Consider the following 22646-nt stretch of genomic DNA (forward strand, 5'->3'; position numbering starts at 1 on the left):
AACAATCATTAAACGAACTAGCATGATAAAGCAAAGTTTACATAAACGGTAGCAAACAAACCGTGGATTTGTATATCGATTTAGTTCAACACTGGTACAACGATGACAACGCAGAGTTGTTGCATCCTGAAAACGGTTAAACAATCTATGCACCATACCAAATTTGAATTGGGACTATTAAACATCGACTAGTAAACGTCCTAAAATACGTAAACCTTCAATAGCATAAATAGGTCAAGCATGTTCGCAATTACCGATGGTGCAGTAGTTTATATTATTGAAGCTTAATTTAAAAAATCTAACCGATGCATCATTTTCGAAATCATTTTCCCAACAGCAACAGAACACAAACCCATTCCATTCTCATGTTAGAGCTATGTTCATAGCTAAAGAAAGCTGAGCTGACAACCGAGTCCAGTGTACATGATATAATTTTCAATTTATTGCTTTAATTATTTTCACTTTAAAACATAATTAACTATTCACGCTTACAAAATAAAATTGCCAAAAAAAAAATTATACAATTCGAAACTTTTCCAGATTTTTCTAGAAATGATGATTATTGTGACTAAAGTCGGTCCCGTATAACATGCTAATGCTGTTATTCATATACATGGCGCTGGGAGGTGTCGTGCTTCGGAACACTTCACTGCCGTACACGGACGCGCCGGTGTCGTTAACAAAGTACAAATTATTCGATCCCAGCACGTTATCCTGCTCATCCTCCATGTCATTGCTGTCATAGCTGTAGTACGCACTGGTACCGTCCAGTTTAAGTGACGATGACTTCATACCACTCGAAAGCCCGATATGATGCTCCCACCACTGTTGAATGCAATCCGCCATGCGATGCCTTCGAAAACGTCTAGCCTCATGCATGCACATGTCAATGAAATTCTTCTGCGTCGATCGGCTACCCTGCACAAGTTCCAGGTGCTTGATCAGCTGCGTGTAGTCGCGTCCGGGCCGGCGAATGTCCCGGAATACCACCGAGCGTGTCTTTAGGTTCATCTCCTCGATCTGTTCCAGCTCCTGTTCATCCTCCACGCACGAGTAGAGCGCAAAGTTGTAGTCCCAGTTGAGCGTGGGCTGTATCGTGTTGTCACCTCCGTTCATGATCGGACCCGATATGCCGTTCATCATCACCGCTTCGGTTTCCGGTCGAGATTTTGTACCATCGTGGTCGGCGGGCCTGTCGCAGGGACTGTCCTCGGTATGGGTGTCCTTCTCCCTATCATTGTCCCCACCATTGTGGCAGGTTTTCAGAATGTTGGAAATTTTCAACACATCCGTCAGGTCGTTCGAGTCATCGAGACCGGTGGAGGATGCGAGTGACCACTGTGGCACCGGTTGATGCCGAAGCGTTGGCTTTTGTGGATGAGCATCGTGCTGCTGTTGATCGTTCTGAGTTTCAGGGTGCTTTTGTTCTGCTGGCTGATCACTCTGTATCGGCTCATGCTGTGGTTCAAGCTGCTGCTCGTGGTGCTGCCGTGGCGTAAGCGTAGATTCCTTAGATATTAATTGCTGTGGGGTTTGGACTTCCAGTGCAAGCTCGGGATTCGGTTCGGTGGACTTCTTGGTGGCTTCCATGGCATCGATTGGGGGCTCTGTTTGCTTCACCTCCGTAGCATTAGGACTTTTCTCCGTTTGGGATTGCCAATTTAGCTGAAGGTCTAGCTGCACCGGTTGATCTGATCCTACGTCCCGAATCAACGAAATCGAGACCACGGAATGCTCCGGTTGCTTCAGAAGCCTTGCTAGCTTTGCCTCATCTTGCTCCAATTCTTGTACACTCGGTTCAGGCGTTTCGTCGTTGCAGTGTTCCGATTTTTCTAGATCCACCGGCGTCTCATCAGTGCGAACCGGAGATGCCGGATCATCGTCTTTCTGTGATACCTGATCTTTACAGGATTCAATCGTAGATACGGCAGGGCTTTCTGATGTTGCGAGCACTAGGTTTGGCTGTTCTGACGTTTGGTCGGATTGGTGATCGTTCTGTTCCGGACGCTGTGGCATCTCCATTGTGTCCGCCGTTGAAGCTAGCAAACGATTCTGCTCACCTTCCTGTTGTTCGTGTCGTGGCAGAGATTGCTGTTGCTCTACGTACGGCTGCCTAACAGACTGCAAAGGAGGCTCAGTAGGTTCTGTTGAAGCAATATTTTGATCTACAACTGTTGTTTTCTTCACCGTCTCGACTGTACCGGTTTCCCCAGACTGCTGCTGCTGCTGCTGTTGAGAATTTTTCTTTGCATTCGTTGTTTGGTCTTGCCCATGTGGTTTTCGCGACGATGCCACGTCGGAGTCCGCAGTGCTCACATCCGAGTTAATCGACGATAAAGCTGCTTGTTCGACTAATGGCTTCTTCTCCGAATTCGCTGAGTCTTCGTCCGCTCGTTGCTGCTCCTTCTGAGTATCTTCGACAGGCGTATTCGAACTACTGCTTCCAGGAGAATCAGGTGATTGCGGGCGGCGTACTACACTCAACTGGTCCGCACCGGCCGCTGAGTCTTCGTCCGATTGTGGAGCGCTAATTTGTAGGCTAGGTTGAGTCCGACTCACCGGAGTTTGATGTGCACCGTCACTTGATGACACCTTACTGTCGGTCTTGCTAGGACTGCTCGCACTAACGCCTTCGTGCAGCCGGGTTGCCTCAAGCGAACTAACACATTGCACCTCCAACGGGTCCTCTTTTGCTAGAAAGACTTGTACACTATTTAACATGTCCTCTGAGTTACCTAACATTTTTGCCTCCATCACTTCTTCTGTTGAATCAAGCGCCATCACCAGACACCCTTCGCTATCGTCCTCGGTGTCACTACTGTTACTATATTCCGATGAACTATCATCGTCGCTCAGCAGGTCCGCCATATTTACATCCTCACCGGACAGCGATCCCGACGATGTGCTACCTAGATCCAGTGCCGACCTCTTGAAGACGTAATCTTTGCGAATAGGACCAGCTTTCCGCTTACGACTCAACCGCGACACCGTATTCTGTTCCAGACTCTTCTTCATGTGGCTTGTCAGGTGCGGTCCTGGCTTCATCGGCGCCATATCGTTGAGATCCGCCTCGTCAACCATGACCATGTTCTTATCCTTCTTGTACGGATTACCGAACATGTGCTGGCGCACGTTCGTCGGCTCAAGCTCGCGCAGCGGGGTTTCCTTGTTCTTCAAATACTCCTGATAGTTGCCCATATCCGAGATGGGCAGACAGTGGCCAGAGTCCTTCGTGAACACGCTGATCGCACTCGTCGGCAGATGGAAGAAGTTCTCTCGCATTCGTGCTATCTCGTCGATCAGGTCGCGCCGGGGAATGTCGTATGGATTGCGGTAATTTTTCGTCGCCGCCGTCTGTATGATTGACGGAATGACGATCGTGTAACTATCAAAATTAGCTATCTCCATGTGCATCTTATTGAACGCATCCTTCAGCATCGGATGCGTTACGATGTCACGCTTTATCTGCTGACTTGCGCTAAGCTTCACAGTTTCTAGTTGATGGTAGGCCGGTTTTGGTTGCTTCAACTGCTTCAGCACCCGCAGGCACAGGTTTTCCTGGTCCTGCTTAGCCGTGTTCTTCATTTGCTTCAGGTAATTTGCCACCGCCGGACAGAGGTAGCTGTCCAAGTTCTCCGGTAATATGTACTGCACGAGCTGATAGGGCACGTTCGGCATTGTGGCGAGTGCTCGACGCAGAAACGGGCAATAGTATTGTGGTATCGTTTTTACGTAGTTCGTGAATTTGTACACCCAATCGTTCGGGGGGTTTAGATTGAATTTGTGAAACAGATCGTTAATCAACGGTAGTAGCATCTGATAGTTGTACGGCAATACGTAAAGATGCACAATCGGCAGTGTGCTGTTTGGCTTGAGATATCCGAAGGGCATCTCGCCCTGCATGCCAGTGGAGACGATCAGCGGCCACACCTTATTGGACTCCTTTTTCGACAATAATTGCAGCGTCAGCGGGCTAGCTTCCAGTTCATACTTATCTATAGGAAAGTTACGCAGCACCTGTGGCTCGTCGCAACACGGAGAAATTACTTTAATTTTCGGATGCGCATCCCTGGGTGGCAAGTTGGTCAGTTTAGGATCCGGCCAATACGGTTCCGGTATCGGCCAGTAGCCTACGGGGAACGTTTTCTGTGAAGGGTGTTGCTTGGGCACGTAAATCATGCGCTTGGTGGCTTGAAACTGAATGTCCGCTGTGCTGCTATCGCCGTTGTTTGTGATAAGTTGATCGAAGTGAATCACCACACCAGGTTGAACCTTCTGCACCAAGCTTTCGATACATTGATTGAGCACGTAGTGGGATTTAATTTTGTACGAACGGCCGCCCGTTACCTCGCACATCTTTTCGATCATCGAATCGTCACACGGCACTTTCCCATCGGCTCGCTCCTCCACGCGGTTCCCTGGCATTCGAAGCACCAAGGAGAACAATCTTTGGTCCCACCGAAACGGTTCCTTCGTTAGCTTCGTGCCCGGCATTTGTGCATGCAGAGGTAAAATTATCTCCTGATGCACTCCATTCCGGAAGGCGTACTTGCCGCCATCCGTGAGAACGATGATAACCGATGGTTCCAGATAAAAAGGACATCGTCCTTGTCCGTACGTGTCGATGCCAGATTGCATGCGGTTGAGGTTGAGCAAATCAAACGCATTCTTCAATGCCTCTCCCATTGAGGTAAGCCCGTTGCTTTGTAGATTCTTCAACTCGTTCATGAACGTCGCATGATTTTCCTTCCAGCCCGCTTTCACGTTGTTAGGCGGATCTTCGAATGTCAACAGCATGTAGCGATCGCCCATGCAATCCTGCGATCGTTGGCGAAACTTTAAGAACGTTTCTACTGCACCTTTGGCAATATCGAGATAAGTTTTCTGCACGCCATTCACCAGAGAACGCTGGCACATTGACGCCGAGGTATCCACTAGGAAAACTATGATCGTCATTTTCAGTTAATCGAAGCAAATATTCTACATTCGAATCGTTCATTCAGAATATAGATGAGCTCTAATGCGGACAGCATTCCCTTTTTTCAGCTTCACTCGTTAATTGCTAGATTATGTGGTAGCTGTGAGTAAAAATAAAACATTAACAAAAACAAATTAGTACATATGTAAACATATTATATTGTATCAATGTCAGCAGAAATTCTAAATGCATTACACTAATTTTGAACAAAAAATACTTGATTAATAATATTATTTTATAAATTACTAAATATTTTCTTTAATATAAACTCATTGAAAAAAGGCAACGATTCAATTTTGAAAATTATATGAATACTTAAACTTATACTTATGTCACATAACACATTCTTACAACACATTTCACTATTTTAACACGGATTCCTATTATTGCCTATCTAGCACTGTTTAATGATAACTAGGCTCACAGTGTCATATTTAGCCAGATCATTCAACCACTGCTTCGAACGGCCGGCCACTGTGAATAGCTTGGCAAAAAAAAAACAAGGAGCAAAAGCTTAAAATTGACGAGTTACGTTACACAAAATACAAAACAAAAAGTCAGCGTTCAGAAACAGCGGACCACAAACGCTAGAGGAATATTATATCAAAATAATTTTATCAGCAAAACTTTATACAGCGTGATTTATGACAATAAAAATTTGCTCACAACCTGTTGTACTGGCTATAAAAGACTAAGTGTCCATCACACAAAATAGGAAATTGAAAAGGTTCATTTTTTTCATTTTGTAACATTATGAATATTAAATACACTCCTCTCGTAAACGATAAACCATTTAGTGAATCAACTAATGACACGATATTAAAAGATTCTTTTTTCTTTACCTATCGGGTGTAGGCTGATTAGTTCACGTAAACCAGATGGATAGGTTGAGTTGACACGATGGAGTTGAAGTGAAAAACCGCATTCATAGATTGAGCATATCATACCTAGAAATGAAGCTCGATTTCGAAAGAATATAAATGCAATTTTATTATGAATGAAAAATTATTTACATGGATCACATGATATTTAAGAAGCAATTGTTTCGTAGCAAATTTAATAGAATATAAAAAATAGCACAAATCACTGGATTTTATACACACATGCTATCTATACTTACAGCAAAAAATTTCTGCCTTTAATCCGTCATTCATTCCCATTGTTCACACGCTAACGTAACGCTTAACCCCGTTACATTGCATATTGCCCCAGGACGTGTCATACCAAAGATAAACCTGTCGTTTTGATTGTGCCCAAAATGTGTTTTGCATTAGATTTTTCATAGGCGTATACTTCACTATAGAGAGAAAAAAGAAATTTCACTATAGAAAAATTCTTCACTTTACTCTCACTAATGTGTATTACTACAATTTAATTTCAAATGAATGCTATAAATAAAATTTACGATTTCCTCTGAAATTTCTATTTACGTTAGGTTAAACGTAGATGCTCACGTTGAAAAATATATTTTCAAAAAATATGTATGATAAAATTAGCTACAACTATTTTCAATAAAATCATAGTCTTTTTACAAAAAAACAAAACTACCACACACAATTTCCTGAGACAAAAATCTATAATAATAAATCAAAAGTAAGAACTTAAAATGCTTCCCTTTTGCCTGCAGACTAGCTTTGACATGTTTTTAACGACTTTCTGCTTCAAAATTTAAAATTTATACGTTTTTACTTCGGAGTTAATATCTTTTTAAAACTTGAGATATTTTTATAGATATATTTAGGTCACCACAGATATATCAATACTATGCAATCAAACAAAACCGTCTACTGTTAATTTTCCGATGTTAATATTCTTGAATCCCTTCATTTACATAATGCTTCGGCTGTCTGGCTGCAAACCATTGACAGGTGTCGTACGAACTAGGCCAGACCGTAACCTTCAAGTATGTCATTCACAGCTGATGACAGTTGACGCTGGTATATAAACGACAGACAAAGACGACATTATGCAGAAGGTAGCAGCAAGTTGGACGTGCAGCAAGTGGCCGTGAAAGGTTATCTCGTAAAGTAGTGAAAGTTTCGCTGTGAGTTTCGAAGTGAGCAAAAAAGTTTCTTAGAACAAACGAAAGCGTTTAGTATTTTAAAGTATCAAAATCATAAGGAAACTGGTTTTAATTTTATGCGAGCAGTTTACATAAGTAAAAGACAAAGATTTATCTCTGTAAAACTGCATATTTTGCGACACCAGTTTTGTTTTTATTGCGTAGTAAATACGCGTAATTTAAAATCCAGCAGGTTGTTGTTGAGTGTTGACCACAATTAAAACGTTCATTACATACCACCTGTTATTTAATAGCTTGAGCTGTTCGACCCAAAGCTATTTTATGTTTTTTCTATTAGTTTTAGAGCAAAAACCACTTGCAATCGAGTTCACCTTTTATGGTGAAAATGAAAGCTTCTTGTATGCAGACTGCTCCATTGTTCGGTTTGTTCTTTGGATGGCTGAATACGGAAATCGTTCCCCAACGGTATACAAGATTGTATAATTGGTTTTTGAAAAGTAATATTTTGTGTTTATTTAAATGTTTCTCCTAGCTTTTGCAATAGTGCTGTCCATTTCATAAAATTTAAAAATAAAACCACCCGTGTTGTTGCAGTCTCGATCTATTTCCTTGGTTATTGCAACATCCCTACCAACGGGCAACTACTTTTACGGATGGTTGCAACACGAAAGTTTTGTGAACTCATTGGAATCGGTTTTTGTTATGTAATTGAAAAATCAGTTATTCGGTATCATTTTCCTTGGATATGGCGAATGTTCGCTAATGCTGTAACAGCTTTTTTAGATTGTTATAAAATAAACAAACTGATTACATAGTGTTTTAGCGCAATTGCGTGTAGAAAAAAAAGAGACAGGTGAACTTTGAATTATTGTAAATTATATTGCTTGAATTTTTTAGGAACGGATACATACACGAACAATAAGTTCATGCAAGATGCCTGATAACACTGGGTAAGTTTTGGATGTTTATCTATTCGGTTGCTAATGTACCCATTTAATTTTATGATATTAATATACCATATTTTGGTGTTCTAGTCGCGACGCACGCATGAAAAAAGAAGACATCGCCGTAGGTGGTGATAATAGAAAAATTATCATGGATTTTCTGATCAGACTGATGGAGAACGCGAGCCTGACCAACGACAACACGAAGGATATTGGTTTTGTGATGCCCACCGTAGGAGACCAACCGGAGAAATTCGTCCGGCTCAGCGATTTGGAACGATCGTTTGAGGACATGGCTCTGGTGCATGAAATAGCGATTAATGATAGTTTTTCGCTAAAGTCAACAACCCCAGAATCGGACGCGATTCGTTACCAGCTGCAATCCAAAATGAAGGATGCCTACTGGGATCTGCTGCGGGAACAGCTATCGAAGGATCCGCCTTGCTTCGGCATGGTAATTCAGCTGCTACTCGACATTAAAGAAACCTTCAAATCGTTGCTCAAGGGCAACAACGACCGAGCGCTGGAAACCATCCTAATCGTGCTGGATGAAAATAACCTGCATCGCTTGGCCGAAGAGCATGGCATTGCTGTGTTGGAACACAATTCGCAGTTCGTTATTAAAATCATGGGAATGGCATGTTCACCGGCACGTGATAGCGAGATTGCGGCCTTGAGCAAGATAACCGAACCGATCGCCAAGCTGCGTGGCATAATGGAAGTGTTGGATAATATGAAGCTCGACATGGCCAACTTCGTGCTCGAGTCGACACGATCCGAATTCGTACGTTATTCGGTTGAGTACGAGAAGAAGAAGTTCGAAGAACTGCAGGCGTTCTGTGGCAACCGCTTCCCCGCCACCACGGACTGGCTGAAGCGGAACAAGCCCTGTTCTCTGGCCAAACCGGGCACCGCCGAGGAAGCGGCCGGCCCGTCAACGAACCGGGGCACGAAAATGGTACGCCTATTGGATGGTAGCGTGCTGATGCCGGAATATTTCATTGAGCCGTATCTTGAGCTGCTCAACCCGGACCTGAACCATCCTTGTCCGGAGCTTTTAAAGCTGGACTGCGACCGTTTGGAGCGGATGAAGGAAGAGTCCTTGCGGCTGAGCATTTGCGCGACCATCATGCAGCTGACGTGCGCTTGCGTTCCGACTCTGTTCAACATATCTATACGGCGCGATCTGGCCGCTAACCTGGACATCCTTATCAGGGACTATCCGAAGCGTGCCGAGCTGAAGGACACGCTCGAAAGCCTGTGGCTGCAGGTGCTGGTGAGTATCGAGAAGCATTTCAAGGAGAGCGGTTCGCCGAACAACGAGTCGAAGAAGCTGGCGCTGAAGGCACAGATCCTGGAAATCGACGGCAGGCAGTCCGCTGTGTACAACGTAGTGTGGCGAAAGCTAATAACGTACATGAATTACGTCATTGTCAAGGAGCAAGAAAATGAAGTCGCTTTCCCGCCATGCTATCTGGACTACCGCGACGAGATAATGAAAATAAGCTACACGTTTAAAAAAGTGATCGCACACAACTTCGCCGTACATGGGGAGTATTATCAGCAGATCATGCAGGAGCTTTAATTGGGTGCTTCTTTTTAACTCATAATCAGTCATATTATTACTACTTACTACTGGCATTATTTGACACAGCTTTGATTGAACGGCTTTTATCGGAATTTTGTTTTTCCTATTGCCAACATATAGCAATATATGCTTTTGCGCTAATGCCATTTGATAAGTTGGTTTTTCATACTTCATCCTCCTCCAGTTTATCGTAATGCACTGACTCGGCACCATACGACACTGCCAAAAAATGTGTGTCCCATCATCTATCAATACCATCCGTTCTTCTATGTCACAGGAAGTAGCATTTTACGAGCATTTGACTCGTTCTCAACCCCATCAGTGTGCAATATTCTGCGCAATCAACTCTAATCAATCTCCTCAACTGGCTTAATATTCAACCACTCAAAACCACCATATCCACAGAATGGCGATCTATTTTATTTCCTTTTCCTTCTGTCCTAAATTAAACAATAAGGTTTTCACTCCTTGTGCATCTAATGACAACTACTTTAACATACAAGGGATGTATTGTTTTAATTTTAGCACTTATTGTTAGTGGGTTGTGTGATTGTCGGGCTTACGTACGGCCGTACTAATCTCGTTTAAATTCATCATGCGTTAAATATATGTCTACGAAACAGCAATAAACATCGGAACTCTACCATTTTAGTATTGTCGGATATCCAACCTATTCCATGCCAATTAATAAAACAAAATAGTTACTAGAAACGCTAAACTAGACGCAATTAATACAATTGCTGTTGTGAACCCTTCCTGTGTTAGTATTAAATTCTCTGAGCGAGAATTGCATATTTTATCAATTTTTTGTTTGTTTATACAATAATAAAATGTATGATCAATCGCAACTGCGATTGTGGTTTATATTGTAAATAAAATTTTCCAATGGTGCTCTATTTTGAAGTGCAATTACTGTTTGAACATAGTGTGTTTTATTGTGTTATATGGTTTGTAGTGGGCAAATGAAATGTTAAGCTGTTCATGAATATCTCCTCGAAGGGAATTAATTTTAAGTTTCAAAACAGGGCCAAATGTTTTGGTTTATAAATTTCTTTATTCCAAACAATTTTATTTGCTAACGTTTGTGGCATTTTGCCGCAAGGATGTATCATGAACCGATTACTCTGATTGCCGAAACTAGCGGTTAGATTGTGCGTCGTATGCGCATACAGAGCATAATCAGGCACGGAATAAGCACTTATGGTATGTTAGAAAAGCAACAATGTTATGGAATTAATAGAATCGTTTGCGTGATCGTACTCGTAGAACGCAGACATACCAGTAAATAAATCCTCGGCATCGCATAACCTAAGTACAACACACGAGATGGTTGATCACAGACCCTTTTTGTTCATTTGCTCATCGAACAGATGTTTATGCTCATTTTTGACGAACCGTCGTATAGCTGATGAATGGAAAGAAAATTTATTAATATAGCACACTCGATAAGCACTCAAATTCCCGCAGCCTACCTTGAAGCAAATGAAGTAAATGCGCGTCGCTGAAGCAGAACGTAATTTTCTCCATAAATGATTGAAAATCACCCACTTTGCTGTACTGGTTCATCGCCAGCAGGAATTCCTTGTACTTGTTTTTATCGAGCGCAGATTTGACCGCCATTAGAAAATGCACCCGATTTTCCGGTGCTTTCGGGAGCTCAGCTTTGCTAAAATTATCACTAGTGTCCAACTTATCACCGTCGCTTGGTTCTGCTTTCACAAAGGCGTGTGTCCTATTCGGTGCCCCGGAAGGATGCTCATACTTCACAGGATCCGCCGGAACGAGCACTAACTTTCGCTTTTTAATCTCTTTAACGCTAACCCCGTCGGTGCTTGCGTTTCGCTCACGTTTGTGTAGCGTCACTAGCCCGGGTATGGGTGCGGAACTACTGCTATATGCCATCGCGTCGCCAATGTTGAGCGTGGACGTTCCACAGCTGAGTTGTGCAAGAAAGGACCCACTTTCGCCATTGGTGTTTACCACGGAATCGGTTCCGGCCGGTTTCTGCAGGTAGTCACTCAACGCAAACGGGGTCTGTGACATAATTTCCTTCTTGATACCTTCACCGTTGGAGGTTATCGCTAAGTGGGATGCGTATTTCACCACCCGTTCTTCAGCCGCCTCAGCATCGAGCGGTTCCGGTTTGACGCAAACCTCGCGCGGTTTGGCCACAAGCGGTGATTTTTCTAGGTTGCGGAAAAACTGCCCCAACCCGAACGCTACCGTACCGAAGCTAAAACTGCTGCGTGTGTCCTGCACGTGGCTTTGGATCCACGTGGACAGCTGCGACTTCTGGCGTGGATTTTGGAAGCGCGAATCGCACAGCAAGATCGCCCCGTAATCGTCCTTGTGGCGGATAACACGCCCGATTGCCTGGTTGACTGCTCGGGACGCCTCCAGCGAGTACCAATAATCACCCGTAATCAGCTCGTTCTCACGCGTCCGGTTACTATCGAGGTATTGCTTCTTCAGCTTCACGCGAGCATCAAGCAACGGTGGAAAGGGCAACCCCGTGATCAGGACCGCTCGCCCGTTGGCATCAGCAAAGTCCAACCCTTCCGATACCTTCCCACGGCATACGGCCATAAAAATGGCACCCTTGCTTCCGGGATCGTTCAATCGCGCGTAATAATCGTTCATCGTCGACGAAAATGACGCCTTCGTGCGTGGTTCGGTGAAGACGGGTTTGACGCGGTTTATCTGCGCCCAAATCCCACCAGTCTGCCAATCCTCAACGCATTTGTTCATCACATGGTACGAGGGAAAGAACACCAACATTCCACCTGGTATGATCGGGCTCAAGGATAACACCGTGCGGCCAAGCGACGCGATGTACTGCGGATTATTACGGGTGCTGTAGCTCGAGTTCAGCTCAAATTTATCCGGTCCGTGCGAAACCACCTTCACGTACACCTGGTTCTGACTTATAATGTGCGGGTTTTCAAGACACACATCGATCGGAATGCCAAGCTCGCTGATCAGCGGTTTTAATGGGGCCAATGTGCCACTTGTAAGAATAATGCTACGAATGCCACGACCCAACAGCCGGCGCATTCCGAATCCGGGATTAAAGCACCAGAAATGGATCACTTTTGCGTTTGCGTTCACCTTTGCGGTGGTGGTTTTCTTCGGATCAATCCAACCGTCCGTTCGCTTCTGGCTCCCCTTGGTCGGTTTCACCTCCTCCGCTTCGATGTACGTTTTAAAACATTTTTCAATTGATTGATGGTATTCCGGGCCGCTATCACAAAACACGATTTCTAGGAAGTCGGCCATACACTGCAAACCAACGCCATTGCGAAAGTAGTGATTTTTCTCCCTCATTGTGGTTATGTATTCTGTGACGCTGTTCAGCACCTTTAGGAGAGCCATTATGTTTGTCGTTGTGATCTGAGAAAACAAAAAAAAAAAAACACTCATTACTAAGTTCCCAAACCACACGCCGTGGTACATAAAGTCGCGTGCCTTACGTTGGCCTTCTTAAACAGGTCAAATATGTACGTCCCAGGAAAAGATTGGCCTCCTTGCGAAAACGTGCTCGGAATTTCGTCAACCGCCTTTTCCAGATTCAACAGAATTTCCTTCAACAAAACCAAATCATCCACGGTGAACTCCATCTTCTCATCCTCGTCGAAGCTAGCGATGCCTTCGTTTTCCTGCAGCTTCTTGATAACGGACGTGACGTCCTCGATCGCCAGCGCGATATCGGACGACCTGAGATCCGCCGAGCCCGACTCTTCGCACATTTTTTCCACATTATGCGCCTCGTCCAGGATAACGATGCTGTTCGTCAAAAGCAGCCCGTTCGATTTGTGCGCCTTCGCGTCCAGCAGATAATTGTACGGCATGAAGAGAACGTCCGCCCTTTCAACGAGCGTTTTAGACAAGTAGTACGGGCAAGCCTTTAGCTTGGTACCGACGGTAATTAAGTCTTCAATGTCCAGGACGGGCTTTTGGGCAATCTCCGAGCGATCTTTCACGTTCTCCACACGCGTGTAGAAACTGCAGTTTCGGGATTTTACCTTCTCCCGGCAAAGGTTCGTTTTCATAGCATTGCTATCGACTTTCGACACATCCGGATGGATGCAAAGCTGATCCCGCGATCCTAAAATGATGGAACGCACGAAATTGTAGTGCGTGTTTTTAAGCTCTTGCATTGCCTGGGATAGTTGCGAGTGTGTTCGCGAGGCGTAAATAATATTCTGTACACCGGTTCGTTTTTCTTCTAGCTTTCCTGCTATTTCGGCCGTTATGCGATCAGCTAGCTTATAGTTGCTTAGCTCCATCTGCCAGGGAGTTTCTTTTAAATTCACTTTTTCCTGTTAATATCGGAAGCAGGCGTTAGACCACGCAGTGAGTTACTTGAATTTTCATGATTTTCCCATCGGTGTACGTTACCTTTGATCTCGTGTGCAGCAACCAACCAAGGGAAGAACAAAGCAAGCTGAGCGTTTTTCCCGTGCCTGTGGGTGATTCCAGCACGCAGTTGGTTCCCTTCTGCAAGGATTCGATTACCTTCGCCATGTAATTCGTCTGAACTTCGTAAGGTTCAAACGGAAAGCTAACGGGAACCCCGTTTATAACGTATTCCGGCATTTTCGGTGCACTCCCCAGTGGGGCTGGACGTTAACTTCTTTGTTTCTTACTCTGTGAGGTTAATGTACCCCTGTTGCGTGAAAGAATTCGAGCGCTTATTTACAAACAGAACAAGAAGCCATTCCTTTTTAATTTTTAAAGCATTTTACACCACAAACATATTCTCAAACGGTTGAAATAAATAAACTATGTAGCTTTTTGCCGACAAAACCACGACAAAATGGCGCGAGTTCCAGGAACGTACAATAACATTACGATTGCTGTGTCAGAACTGACGCTGGGGCGTACTTTTCGTGAGCACACACCCAAAGCAAATGACTATAAAATAACTTACCTTGTTTTATATGAACCGTGGCCATGTGAAACGTGCACGTGGAATCGCGACATTTGTTTCAATATTTAAATAATTTGTTTTTACAATTTGTCTAATCATCGTGTGTTGATGTAAAAATGTTAAAACAGTTTTAATTGTTGAAAATATGGTATGATTTCGTTATTAAAAGCTTTTCGAACAAAGACAATTTGCAAAAACTGGTTAAATTTTTTGACGTATTTTTAACATTGACTACGAATCTTCGAATTTCAGCAATTATGATGGATTTGTAAAATCATAATACAAAATAAAAAATTTGGTACTATAAAAAAGAGATATGTAAAACGCATCAAGGATCCTGCGTACCTTTCAAATATGCCCTAAAATAAGCTATATTCGGATAACTGAAAGGAGACTTAAAAAAACAATCACATGTTTGAGAAATATATTTCACGATTGATTACAATCAACATGAATGGTAGGTTCATACAATAATATGATTTGTATATACACAATATGTCGCAGATATAATGTAGTTCAGTTTGCTCTTTTCTGTTTGTGTTGAAGCCGCTAATTTAGAGCGTGGTTTTGGCCGTTTTTAAACCGCCGACCACGCGGCAATCAATGTTGCGCGTCCAACGATAGGAAAGGATTCTTTTCCTCCACGAAATGAAAAGCTTCCCGAATCCGGGGTGTGAGCAAAAGCTGCAAAAATTCCGACTGCTCGCTAGGCAATAGTTTGATCAACTCAATAGAAGCAACAATTAGCTGTCTTAAGGCAGATGTTTTATACGATACGTCCTTTTGGATGCTGAGCGCTCGTTGCTGCTCGATCTCGGGTGGAACCGTCTGCTTCTGGCGATCTCGTTCCGGCGAGCCGGCGGGCTTCGTTAGATCTGCCCTTGGCGTGCCCTTGACTGGTTGATCCGCCTGTTCCGGTTGCTGTTGATTGTGGTGCTCCTCGTACTTGCTCTGTTGGTGCTGGTACAGCGATTCGAGCTCTTTCAGCTGCTCCTGAGGCGACGCACCATTGAGCGATTGCTGAGCATAGTGCTGCTGGCCTTTGGCATCTCTGATGTCAGTGTCACAGCATCCAGCCTTCCTGAGACCACCGGTCGATTGTTTTCCATGATCACTCTGCTTCAGTCCCACCTGCATCTGGTTGCATTCTTCGCTCGTTTGCTCCGCGTAACATACGATACTGCCCGTCTCAGGACACTCGAGATTTTCAGCAAGCGAACCCACGTCCTCGCTCGGATCTGACTGCCTGTAGCCCTTACGCGCGTAGTTACTCTCGCAGTCGTTCTCCAGGTGCTGTATGAAATGGTCCGCGATCAGTTCCCACAGGTCGCGCAGGGCCAGCAAGTAGTGTACGCACTTTTCATCGCCTTTCGCCGTCTGCAGACTCGTGGAGTACTGATCGCAGCACGAGCTCAGTAGATACCGGACGTCTTCCGCCGTTAGGCTGTGGATGCGCACGTTGTTCAAGTACATATCGACCAGCGCCATGTAGTGGATGATCCAGGAGGAATTCATCTGTTTGTAAAGATTGGCGGCATAGTCGATCCCGGACACCTTCTGTATCAGGAACTTCAAACCAGGCCGGGTGTCGAACTCAACCGCACCGATCAGGAACTGGCGCAGTGCCCGCAGTAGTATCTCCTTGCTGTTCTGACCCAAGTAGAAGAGGGCCTTCGAGCCACCGTTAGGGGTTGAACTAGTCGAGCCACTCGCACCCGAAGTCTCCGCACCGCTGGTGTAGAAGCAGGTGTTCAGCTCACTCGGCACGTTCGAGAGACCACTCAACAGGATGTTCGCTATCAGCTGCAGCAGCATCTGGCTTGCTAGCATGCCGACGATGAGGTTACGGTACGGGATGCGTATGATATAGCAGTCCACAGCCAACCCGTACGATGGCGGGAGACTCGTGTGTACAGGACCTGCCGTAGTCATCGCCGTGGGAGTCATCGGTGCGTTGCACTGCAGCGGATACAGCAGGAACGAGTACGACCTGTCTTCCTGTGGTGTCGCCACTGTGCGACCCCCAAGCGCATCCCGCTGGCTATCCATCAGGAACACCTGCTGAGCAAGCGAGTGGATGCGCTGCAGCTCATCCGGTGTACTGTCACGCCGTGCAGCCACCTTCACGTTGGCGCAGTCGCCGTAAAAGCTGTTCGAGTTGCGGTTGAACGCGAAGATAAGCTGCTTCAACGGTGCCATCGATACCATGCTCGCACGGTGGATAGCGGATGCGATGATCACCCACTGTTCCTCGTCGAATAGGTAACCAGCGGAGAAGATGACGTGCTTCATGCAGGACACACCAGCTCGTGCAATTGTTTCCTGTGACTGGGCTGAGCACTCGATCAACACCAGCAGGAGTTGTTTTAGCGCCAGAATTGCCGAGCTGGGCAGTCGAGCCGAACCCATCGCACCTTTAGATGGCAGATCTTCGTCTTCGTGTGGTTTCGCGTGCCGATGGTACTTACTACCACCGGTCGATGCCCGCAGGTGTCCAGCTCGGGCTGCTGATGGAGGTGGCACCTTGGAACCCAGCAGCGACTCGCCACCGATCACCACACGGTCACCAAGCGTTTCCAGTGCCTGAGACTTGGCCAAGAAATCAACCACCAGGTCGGTGGTCATGCAGCAGCAGTGCTTAAAGTTCTTCTCGATCAGCACCCAATTCTTTTGCGCCTTGTTCACGTACCGCAACCAGTCCTGGATCATCGGTATCAACAGATGGTTGATGCAGTAGAACCCGAACTCTACACCCGGGCTGGTCATGAGCGATTTGAACAGCTTAAAGATCGACTGCAGTATCGGCGACTGGTGTGCAATAGGGCACACGATCAGCGAGTTGGTGAGTCCGTCCAGCAGCAGGAACCAAACCTTCAGCACACCACTCGGCCGGTCCAGCTCGTCGATCTTCCGGATCGACTCCTTGTCGATGTGCAGCGAGCGGTAGCTGATCATGCACTGCTCGTTCGTGCTCTGCAGATAGTCCTGTCCGAAGAACGTGAAATTCTCCATCGAGTTCGGTATGTTGGCGTCAATTATGTGCGTGTAAGTGATGCCCTTGATTTTGTACGTCGAGTGCAGGTTCGGGCACTGCGGCATGTTGTACATGAAGTCGAGGATGGACGCGCAGCGCTCGAGGAACTTGAGTGCATCGTACAGGAAGTCACCGGAACGCATCGCCGGGGTGGTGTCCTCACCGGTACCGGTGTACCCGTGGTCGGACGTCGACGGACCACTACCAGAGATCTCCAGGTACGAGAGTAGACAGAGAATACAATCGAGACCGGCATTGGCGAACACCAGCATGTTGTCGGTTTCTAGGAACACCCGGAAGATGTCGATGATGTTCGACAGGTGTACGGGCCGGTTACGGGCGGTGCGTAGCGTACCGAACAGAGGTCGCCATCCTGACCGTATTTCGGTTCGGTGTGCTTCAACGATCTCGTACAGACAGGCAACTATCTGGTCCTGCACGTCAATGTCGCAGGAGTCCATGCTCAGCAGGTTCTCGAATGGTTTCAACAGCGCCTCGTTAAAGTGGAAGTGCGGTAGCTCGGTTTGTTCCACCAACAGCGCCGTAATGATATCGTGGATGTACTCGATTGCTCGCTTCGAGATGCTACGATCTTTGTGACAGGCGGCCTGTTGCGAGACAGTAGCAGAAAGAAAAGAACACCAATGAGGGAAACAGATCTCCACATCAGAAGAGCAGACTTACATCCATCAGGTGCGGTCCGGTGATCGCCCACACCTTCAGCACGTGCAATAGTGGACGTGGACCTCGGAAAACCTTCAACGTTACGTCACCGACCCGATGCAGCAGTAGCGACAGTGGCAGCGAGTCGTTCTTCATCTTCCACGGGCGACCTAACCACCACGACTTTTTGCCCTTCTTTAGGGACGCACTCCGATAGAGTTGCTCCCGTGACGCCCGGCACAGACTCTTGAGGAACTGCTGCAGCGACGGTAAGCTCAACCGTTCAGCCGCCTCCGAGAACAGCACATCAGCCTGATGGGACAAAGCGCACAGCATCTTGGCGGTGTCTGTCTGGGTGAGATTGATCGCATCATTACCGGAGTACGCCTTCAGGATGGTGATGACGTTAATATTGGCGTTCGTGTTCGGTGCTTGGAGGAAGCTGTACACGTCCACACTGTTGGGCAGATGAGCATGAAGAAGAGAAACGGATTTACTAGTACCGCATACCGCCTGTGTCAGTTAACCCCCGCAAACACTTACCAGGTCTCATCCTCGTCGACGGAGTACGGCGAGAGATGCAATCGATCCGATTGGGCATCATTCTTACCAGATTGATCCGACGCATCCTTACACTGTCCCACCCCAGAGGCACTGCTCACACTGGCAGCACTATTCTGTGAGCTAAACAGATCATGCTCGAGCTGAGTGACATGCCGACAAACGGAGAACACCGGCAACCAGCAGTCCGCACTGTGCGAGCCCAACTCAAGCCCTCCCGACAACACCACATCCATCGAGAGCGCGTGACTGGCCGGTATCTTAGGTCCCGCATTTTGACACACATTCGACGCGATCAGGTTGATTATCTTACCGGCCAGGTGTTGCAGACTAAGCGCATTACTCAGTGTTGCGGCAGCGTGTAACCCATCCAGGCTGAGGGCGTACAGCGTTTCACCCGAACCCCGGTGTTCCTTGCGCACTCGCAGGGTCTTCTTCGACAACTTCACCAACCGGGTCGTAGGTGAACCACCTGCCTCGCCTAACCCAGCCGTTAACACCGCCACCATCGAATCCCAGCAGCAGGTTAGCAGACGGCGAGCGATCTTGCGTGCAGCTCGCTGTTTAACCGTCGGCTCACTGTGGACTCGCACAACCGACTGTAACCTCTGCCAGTCGGAGAGCATCTGAGTTGGACCGGTACCTCCGGCATCATGCAGCATATCCAGAAGAGCACAGTGGCTAGCTGACGAGTCACCAGAACGGCAGGTGGTGCCCATCGCTTGCAGTGGGTTCGTCGCAAGGATACACTGGTAGAGCTCACGAAGCCACGCCGCCGATAGGTACACCAGTATACCAGAGTTTTGCACCGACGTGACGAACTGCTGCTCTGTGAGTGGAATCGCGACCGGTTTCGGGATGTCACCTTCACCGCCTCCATCGTCTTCCTCGTAGTGTCCACCACTCACGAGCTGTAGTGCTAGCAGCAGTGCGGAGTAGGTGGCCAGGTATATACCGTCCGCATTAAGTGCGGTTAGTGCGCCATAGTCGCCATCACCTCTGGTGGTGCTGTTTCGCTGGCAAACCCTCGAGGCGAACTCCTGCACCGCTTCGTCAATCTCAATCGACGTCTTGAGCCGCAACAGAGACGGTACAAGTTCTGCGGCCAGTACGGAGGCGAACTCACGCGCATGTTGCCGATCGCAGTCACCATCTGATCTGCCACCTGACGCAGATTCCTCGATGTGCGACCACAGCCAGTTACCCTGGCTAGCCTTCGAGGATACGTCGTCACCAGATGAGTGTGTTTCATCCTCTGGACCCTCGGTATCACCTGATCCAACCGATCCTAGCTCCGGATCAATGCCTGCCTGATCGAGGGTACCATCGGCATCAGACTCAGAGGACGACTCGAAGCCACTCTGCCGTAGCTCAGCTACTGCATCACGATACGGTGGTGGAAGTCGCGTCATCGACTGGTACGTCAGTGGTCCAGTGTAGTCGGAATCTGCCAACACTGGATACCGATCATTAACTGTAGCGGCGATTCGATCACCGAGCAGCGACTCGTCGAAGCTACCGGATGACAACACCTGCAGACTTTCGAGCAGTGCGACGACACACTCGACGCTAGAACTAAGCGCTCCATACACGGATGCGCTTCCATGGTGCCAGGCGGCAGCACATTCCTCCATTGCGTCAATCACCCTGCAAAAAGAGGAGCGAAAGGATGTTCATTGCCACGTCGTAACACCCAACAATGTGCCTTCTTACAGTCGAAACAACGCCATATCGTCACTACTGCTCTGTGACTTGTCTGGGTACAGGATAATCGCGAGGTCGATCAGACGTTCTGGTGACTTGAAGATTTCTCGTGCATATCGAAGAGGTTCCGCCCGGTTGCTGGGCACCGGCAACAGCAGCATCCGATGGAATAGGGCCTCCAACATCGGTCGTAGGCTACCTTGAGCTCCCGCTATACGAAGCAGTTGAATGCTGGTCAGATAGATACATCGTGCCTGTGGCCCGTCCAGTCCAGGGCGGGTGAAGAAACCGCGATTCTCGCTCTCGATCAGATGTATTGCGTCCCTAATGTGAGGCAAAAGCAGCGTTTAAGCCATGTTGTGAACTCCTTCAAGCATCCTGTACGTACCTGTACGTGAACTTCTTGTCCTTATTAACCCGCCCAGGTGAGCCCATGGTGGCCGCAAGCGTGGGACAGAACTTCTGCCACAAGAACGCGGTAAAATGTGGATTAGCGTGTACATCCGACGGTAGGGAAACAACCAGCGTCAGTATGCACTCCATCAGATATAACGAGCTGTTCGTCGCGCTGTCAGCTGCCTTTGGATTGCCGGTTGCAGGTTCTACCAATCGACTGCACAACCACTGCATCACCGGTATCACCTCGTTGTACACAGCCGCCGCCATACCGAGGCTGATGATCCCGGTCGGATCTAGACGTACGATCTCCTCAGCCTCATCTTTCAGAAAAGCGCAGAACGTCCGCAAACACTGACTGCCAGCGGCGAGTGATGCCGCCTTTACTGCCCGTGAACCGTTCTCCCAGCATTCGCCACATTTGGACAACACCTCGATCAGTAGCCGACCGTTCAGGGTGCAGGTTTGCGAGCAGGCCATCGCCAGCACCAGCCGCAGTACGTTCACGACCGTGTCCTCGTTGGCGATGGTTGACAGACTGGCAGTTGCACGCAACAGCTGAGCTGGTAACCACAGTGAGTCATCTTCCGGTTCCAGCCCGAAGAAGAACCGCTCGTCTCGGATGATGCGCTGCAAATGAGAAGAATGCCCATCAGCCGTCACGTGAACTTGGTTGTTGAGTGGATTGGTGAGCTGAACAGGTAGAACATACGTGTAGTCCATTTAACCCGTAGGTGATGAACTTGGGCCTTTTAGTCTCAAGCGCCATCTGCAGGGCGGTGAAGCAAACCGACCGCAGCTCGTACGATGGATCCCGGTGCATGCCATGCTGCCGGGAGAGTTTCTCTGCGAACGAGAAACCATCACGAAGGTCGTGTTGATGTGCACGTCCAGTATTGATTGCCCAGCGGGCCGCAGTGCAGGGCGCGTGACGCCATTGCATGCAAGGTGTTGTACCTACCGTGTGCGATTTGGGCGGCTTGCTTTAGGTTCTGTAGCTTGCTACCGGTCGCTTCCTTTACTATCGACAACAGCAACTCCTCCATCGTCCGTGCGTTGGAGTTAACAAAAACTATGTGACATGCAAAGCCTCACCCTTGTTCAGCAACGTACTTCTGCGAACTGAGCAGCGGGTTGTGCACGGGGACGACGGTGTTGATGGCAAGAGGGTCACACTCAGCAGTATCTAGTCACTGAGCCGAAAGTTAAACAGCAGTATGAATGGATTGTGAGCACAGCATGCTACAGTGGTTGGATGCATCGCCCAGCATATGGTACTGGGTAGATGTTCGGAATGGGATCGATGCAATTTTGAAATATGCTAATCGCAGCAATTACAGCTACGTGATGCTAATAGCTAATTGATCAGTGCAGGAGGATATGTGTCTCAGTTTTACCTATCGCACACACTTCCTCAAAGTAGCCTATGGTTTCGGTTAAATTTGACTTTGCTTCCATTTCAGGCGCTGCCTACTAATCAATCCCTGTGAACTTTTGCTCCAGTTGTGCGTGCTTGGTTTCCACTCAGACGAATTTTCACTTAAATACCTAACAAGCATGCCATACTTTCGCTGCTAACAAAGCCCTTGCATATTGGCTACTATGTTAGCCACCTTATAACAACACAATATGGAACGTGTTGCATTAGGTCGCCTGCGACTGATAGGTTACCATTTATTTTACTATCATGCGCAAATTACTGGTGCGTGTACTTGAATAGGATGTGCCTGACCTATAACGCAAACACTGCTCAGTGCATCACAAATGGCACGAAAAAACTAAACTACTTTTTGCATCTAGTGTGCATAAACCACAAGATGTAAAC

General features: G+C 47.1%; 4 protein-coding genes across 4 annotated transcripts; 1 reads left to right on the plus strand and 3 right to left on the minus strand.

The window, feature by feature from the left end:
- Positions 1-508: 508 nt before the first annotated feature.
- On the minus strand, positions 509-4956 carry LOC128728942 (integrator complex subunit 6). The gene has a single exon (XM_053822592.1). The coding sequence runs from the start codon at positions 4954-4956 to the stop codon at positions 547-549; it is 4410 nt and encodes a 1469-aa protein (XP_053678567.1). The 3' UTR covers positions 509-546.
- Positions 4957-6986: 2030 nt separating this feature from the next.
- Positions 6987-9530, plus strand: LOC128728943 (T-complex protein 11-like protein 1). Its single transcript, XM_053822593.1, has 3 exons — positions 6987-7022; positions 7899-7951; positions 8036-9530. Exons 2-3 carry the CDS (start codon positions 7935-7937, stop codon positions 9528-9530), a joined length of 1512 nt encoding a protein of 503 aa, XP_053678568.1. The 5' UTR covers positions 6987-7022; positions 7899-7934.
- Positions 9531-10719: 1189 nt separating this feature from the next.
- LOC128728944 (regulator of telomere elongation helicase 1 homolog) lies at positions 10720-14129 on the minus strand. The gene is made up of 4 exons (XM_053822594.1): positions 13896-14129; positions 13004-13819; positions 11006-12923; positions 10720-10938 (listed from the first exon to the last, which is right to left on the minus strand). Exons 1-4 carry the CDS (start codon positions 14127-14129, stop codon positions 10868-10870), a joined length of 3039 nt encoding a protein of 1012 aa, XP_053678569.1. The 3' UTR covers positions 10720-10867.
- A 796-nt stretch (positions 14130-14925) lies between these two features.
- Positions 14926-21867, minus strand: LOC128728684 (brefeldin A-inhibited guanine nucleotide-exchange protein 3). Its single transcript, XM_053822319.1, has 8 exons — positions 21783-21867; positions 21534-21667; positions 20814-21451; positions 20435-20749; positions 18704-20368; positions 18182-18617; positions 16430-18105; positions 14926-16366 (listed from the first exon to the last, which is right to left on the minus strand). The coding sequence occupies exons 1-8, from the start codon at positions 21865-21867 to the stop codon at positions 15064-15066; spliced, it is 6252 nt and encodes a 2083-aa protein (XP_053678294.1). The 3' UTR covers positions 14926-15063.
- Positions 21868-22646: the final 779 nt, after the last annotated feature.

This window comes from Anopheles nili, chromosome X (assembly GCF_943737925.1).
Source record: "Anopheles nili chromosome X, idAnoNiliSN_F5_01, whole genome shotgun sequence".
Lineage (NCBI taxonomy): Eukaryota > Metazoa > Arthropoda > Insecta > Diptera > Culicidae > Anopheles > Anopheles nili.

What these genes read in the sequence shown, in the direction of transcription:
- LOC128728942 (XM_053822592.1), bottom strand. Translation starts at nt 4,956, where the DNA reads ATGACGATCATAGTTTTCCTAGTGGATACCTCGGCGTCAATGTGCCAG.
- LOC128728944 (XM_053822594.1), bottom strand. Translation starts at nt 14,129, where the DNA reads ATGCCGGAATACGTTATAAACGGGGTTCCCGTTAGCTTTCCGTTTGAA. An exon ending in GGAAAATCATGAAAATTCAA is followed by an intron (nt 13,820 to 13,895) that starts GTAACTCACTGC and finishes ACTCCCTGGCAG; the next exon opens with ATGGAGCTAAGCAACTATAA. An exon ending in ACCTGTTTAAGAAGGCCAAC is followed by an intron (nt 12,924 to 13,003) that starts GTAAGGCACGCG and finishes TTGTTTTCTCAG; the next exon opens with ATCACAACGACAAACATAAT.
- LOC128728684 (XM_053822319.1), bottom strand. Translation starts at nt 21,867, where the DNA reads ATGGAGGAGTTGCTGTTGTCGATAGTAAAGGAAGCGACCGGTAGCAAG. An exon ending in AGCCGCCCAAATCGCACACG is followed by an intron (nt 21,668 to 21,782) that starts GTAGGTACAACA and finishes TCTCGTTCGCAG; the next exon opens with AGAAACTCTCCCGGCAGCAT. An exon ending in GATATGGCGTTGTTTCGACT is followed by an intron (nt 20,369 to 20,434) that starts GTAAGAAGGCAC and finishes CTCTTTTTGCAG; the next exon opens with GGTGATTGACGCAATGGAGG.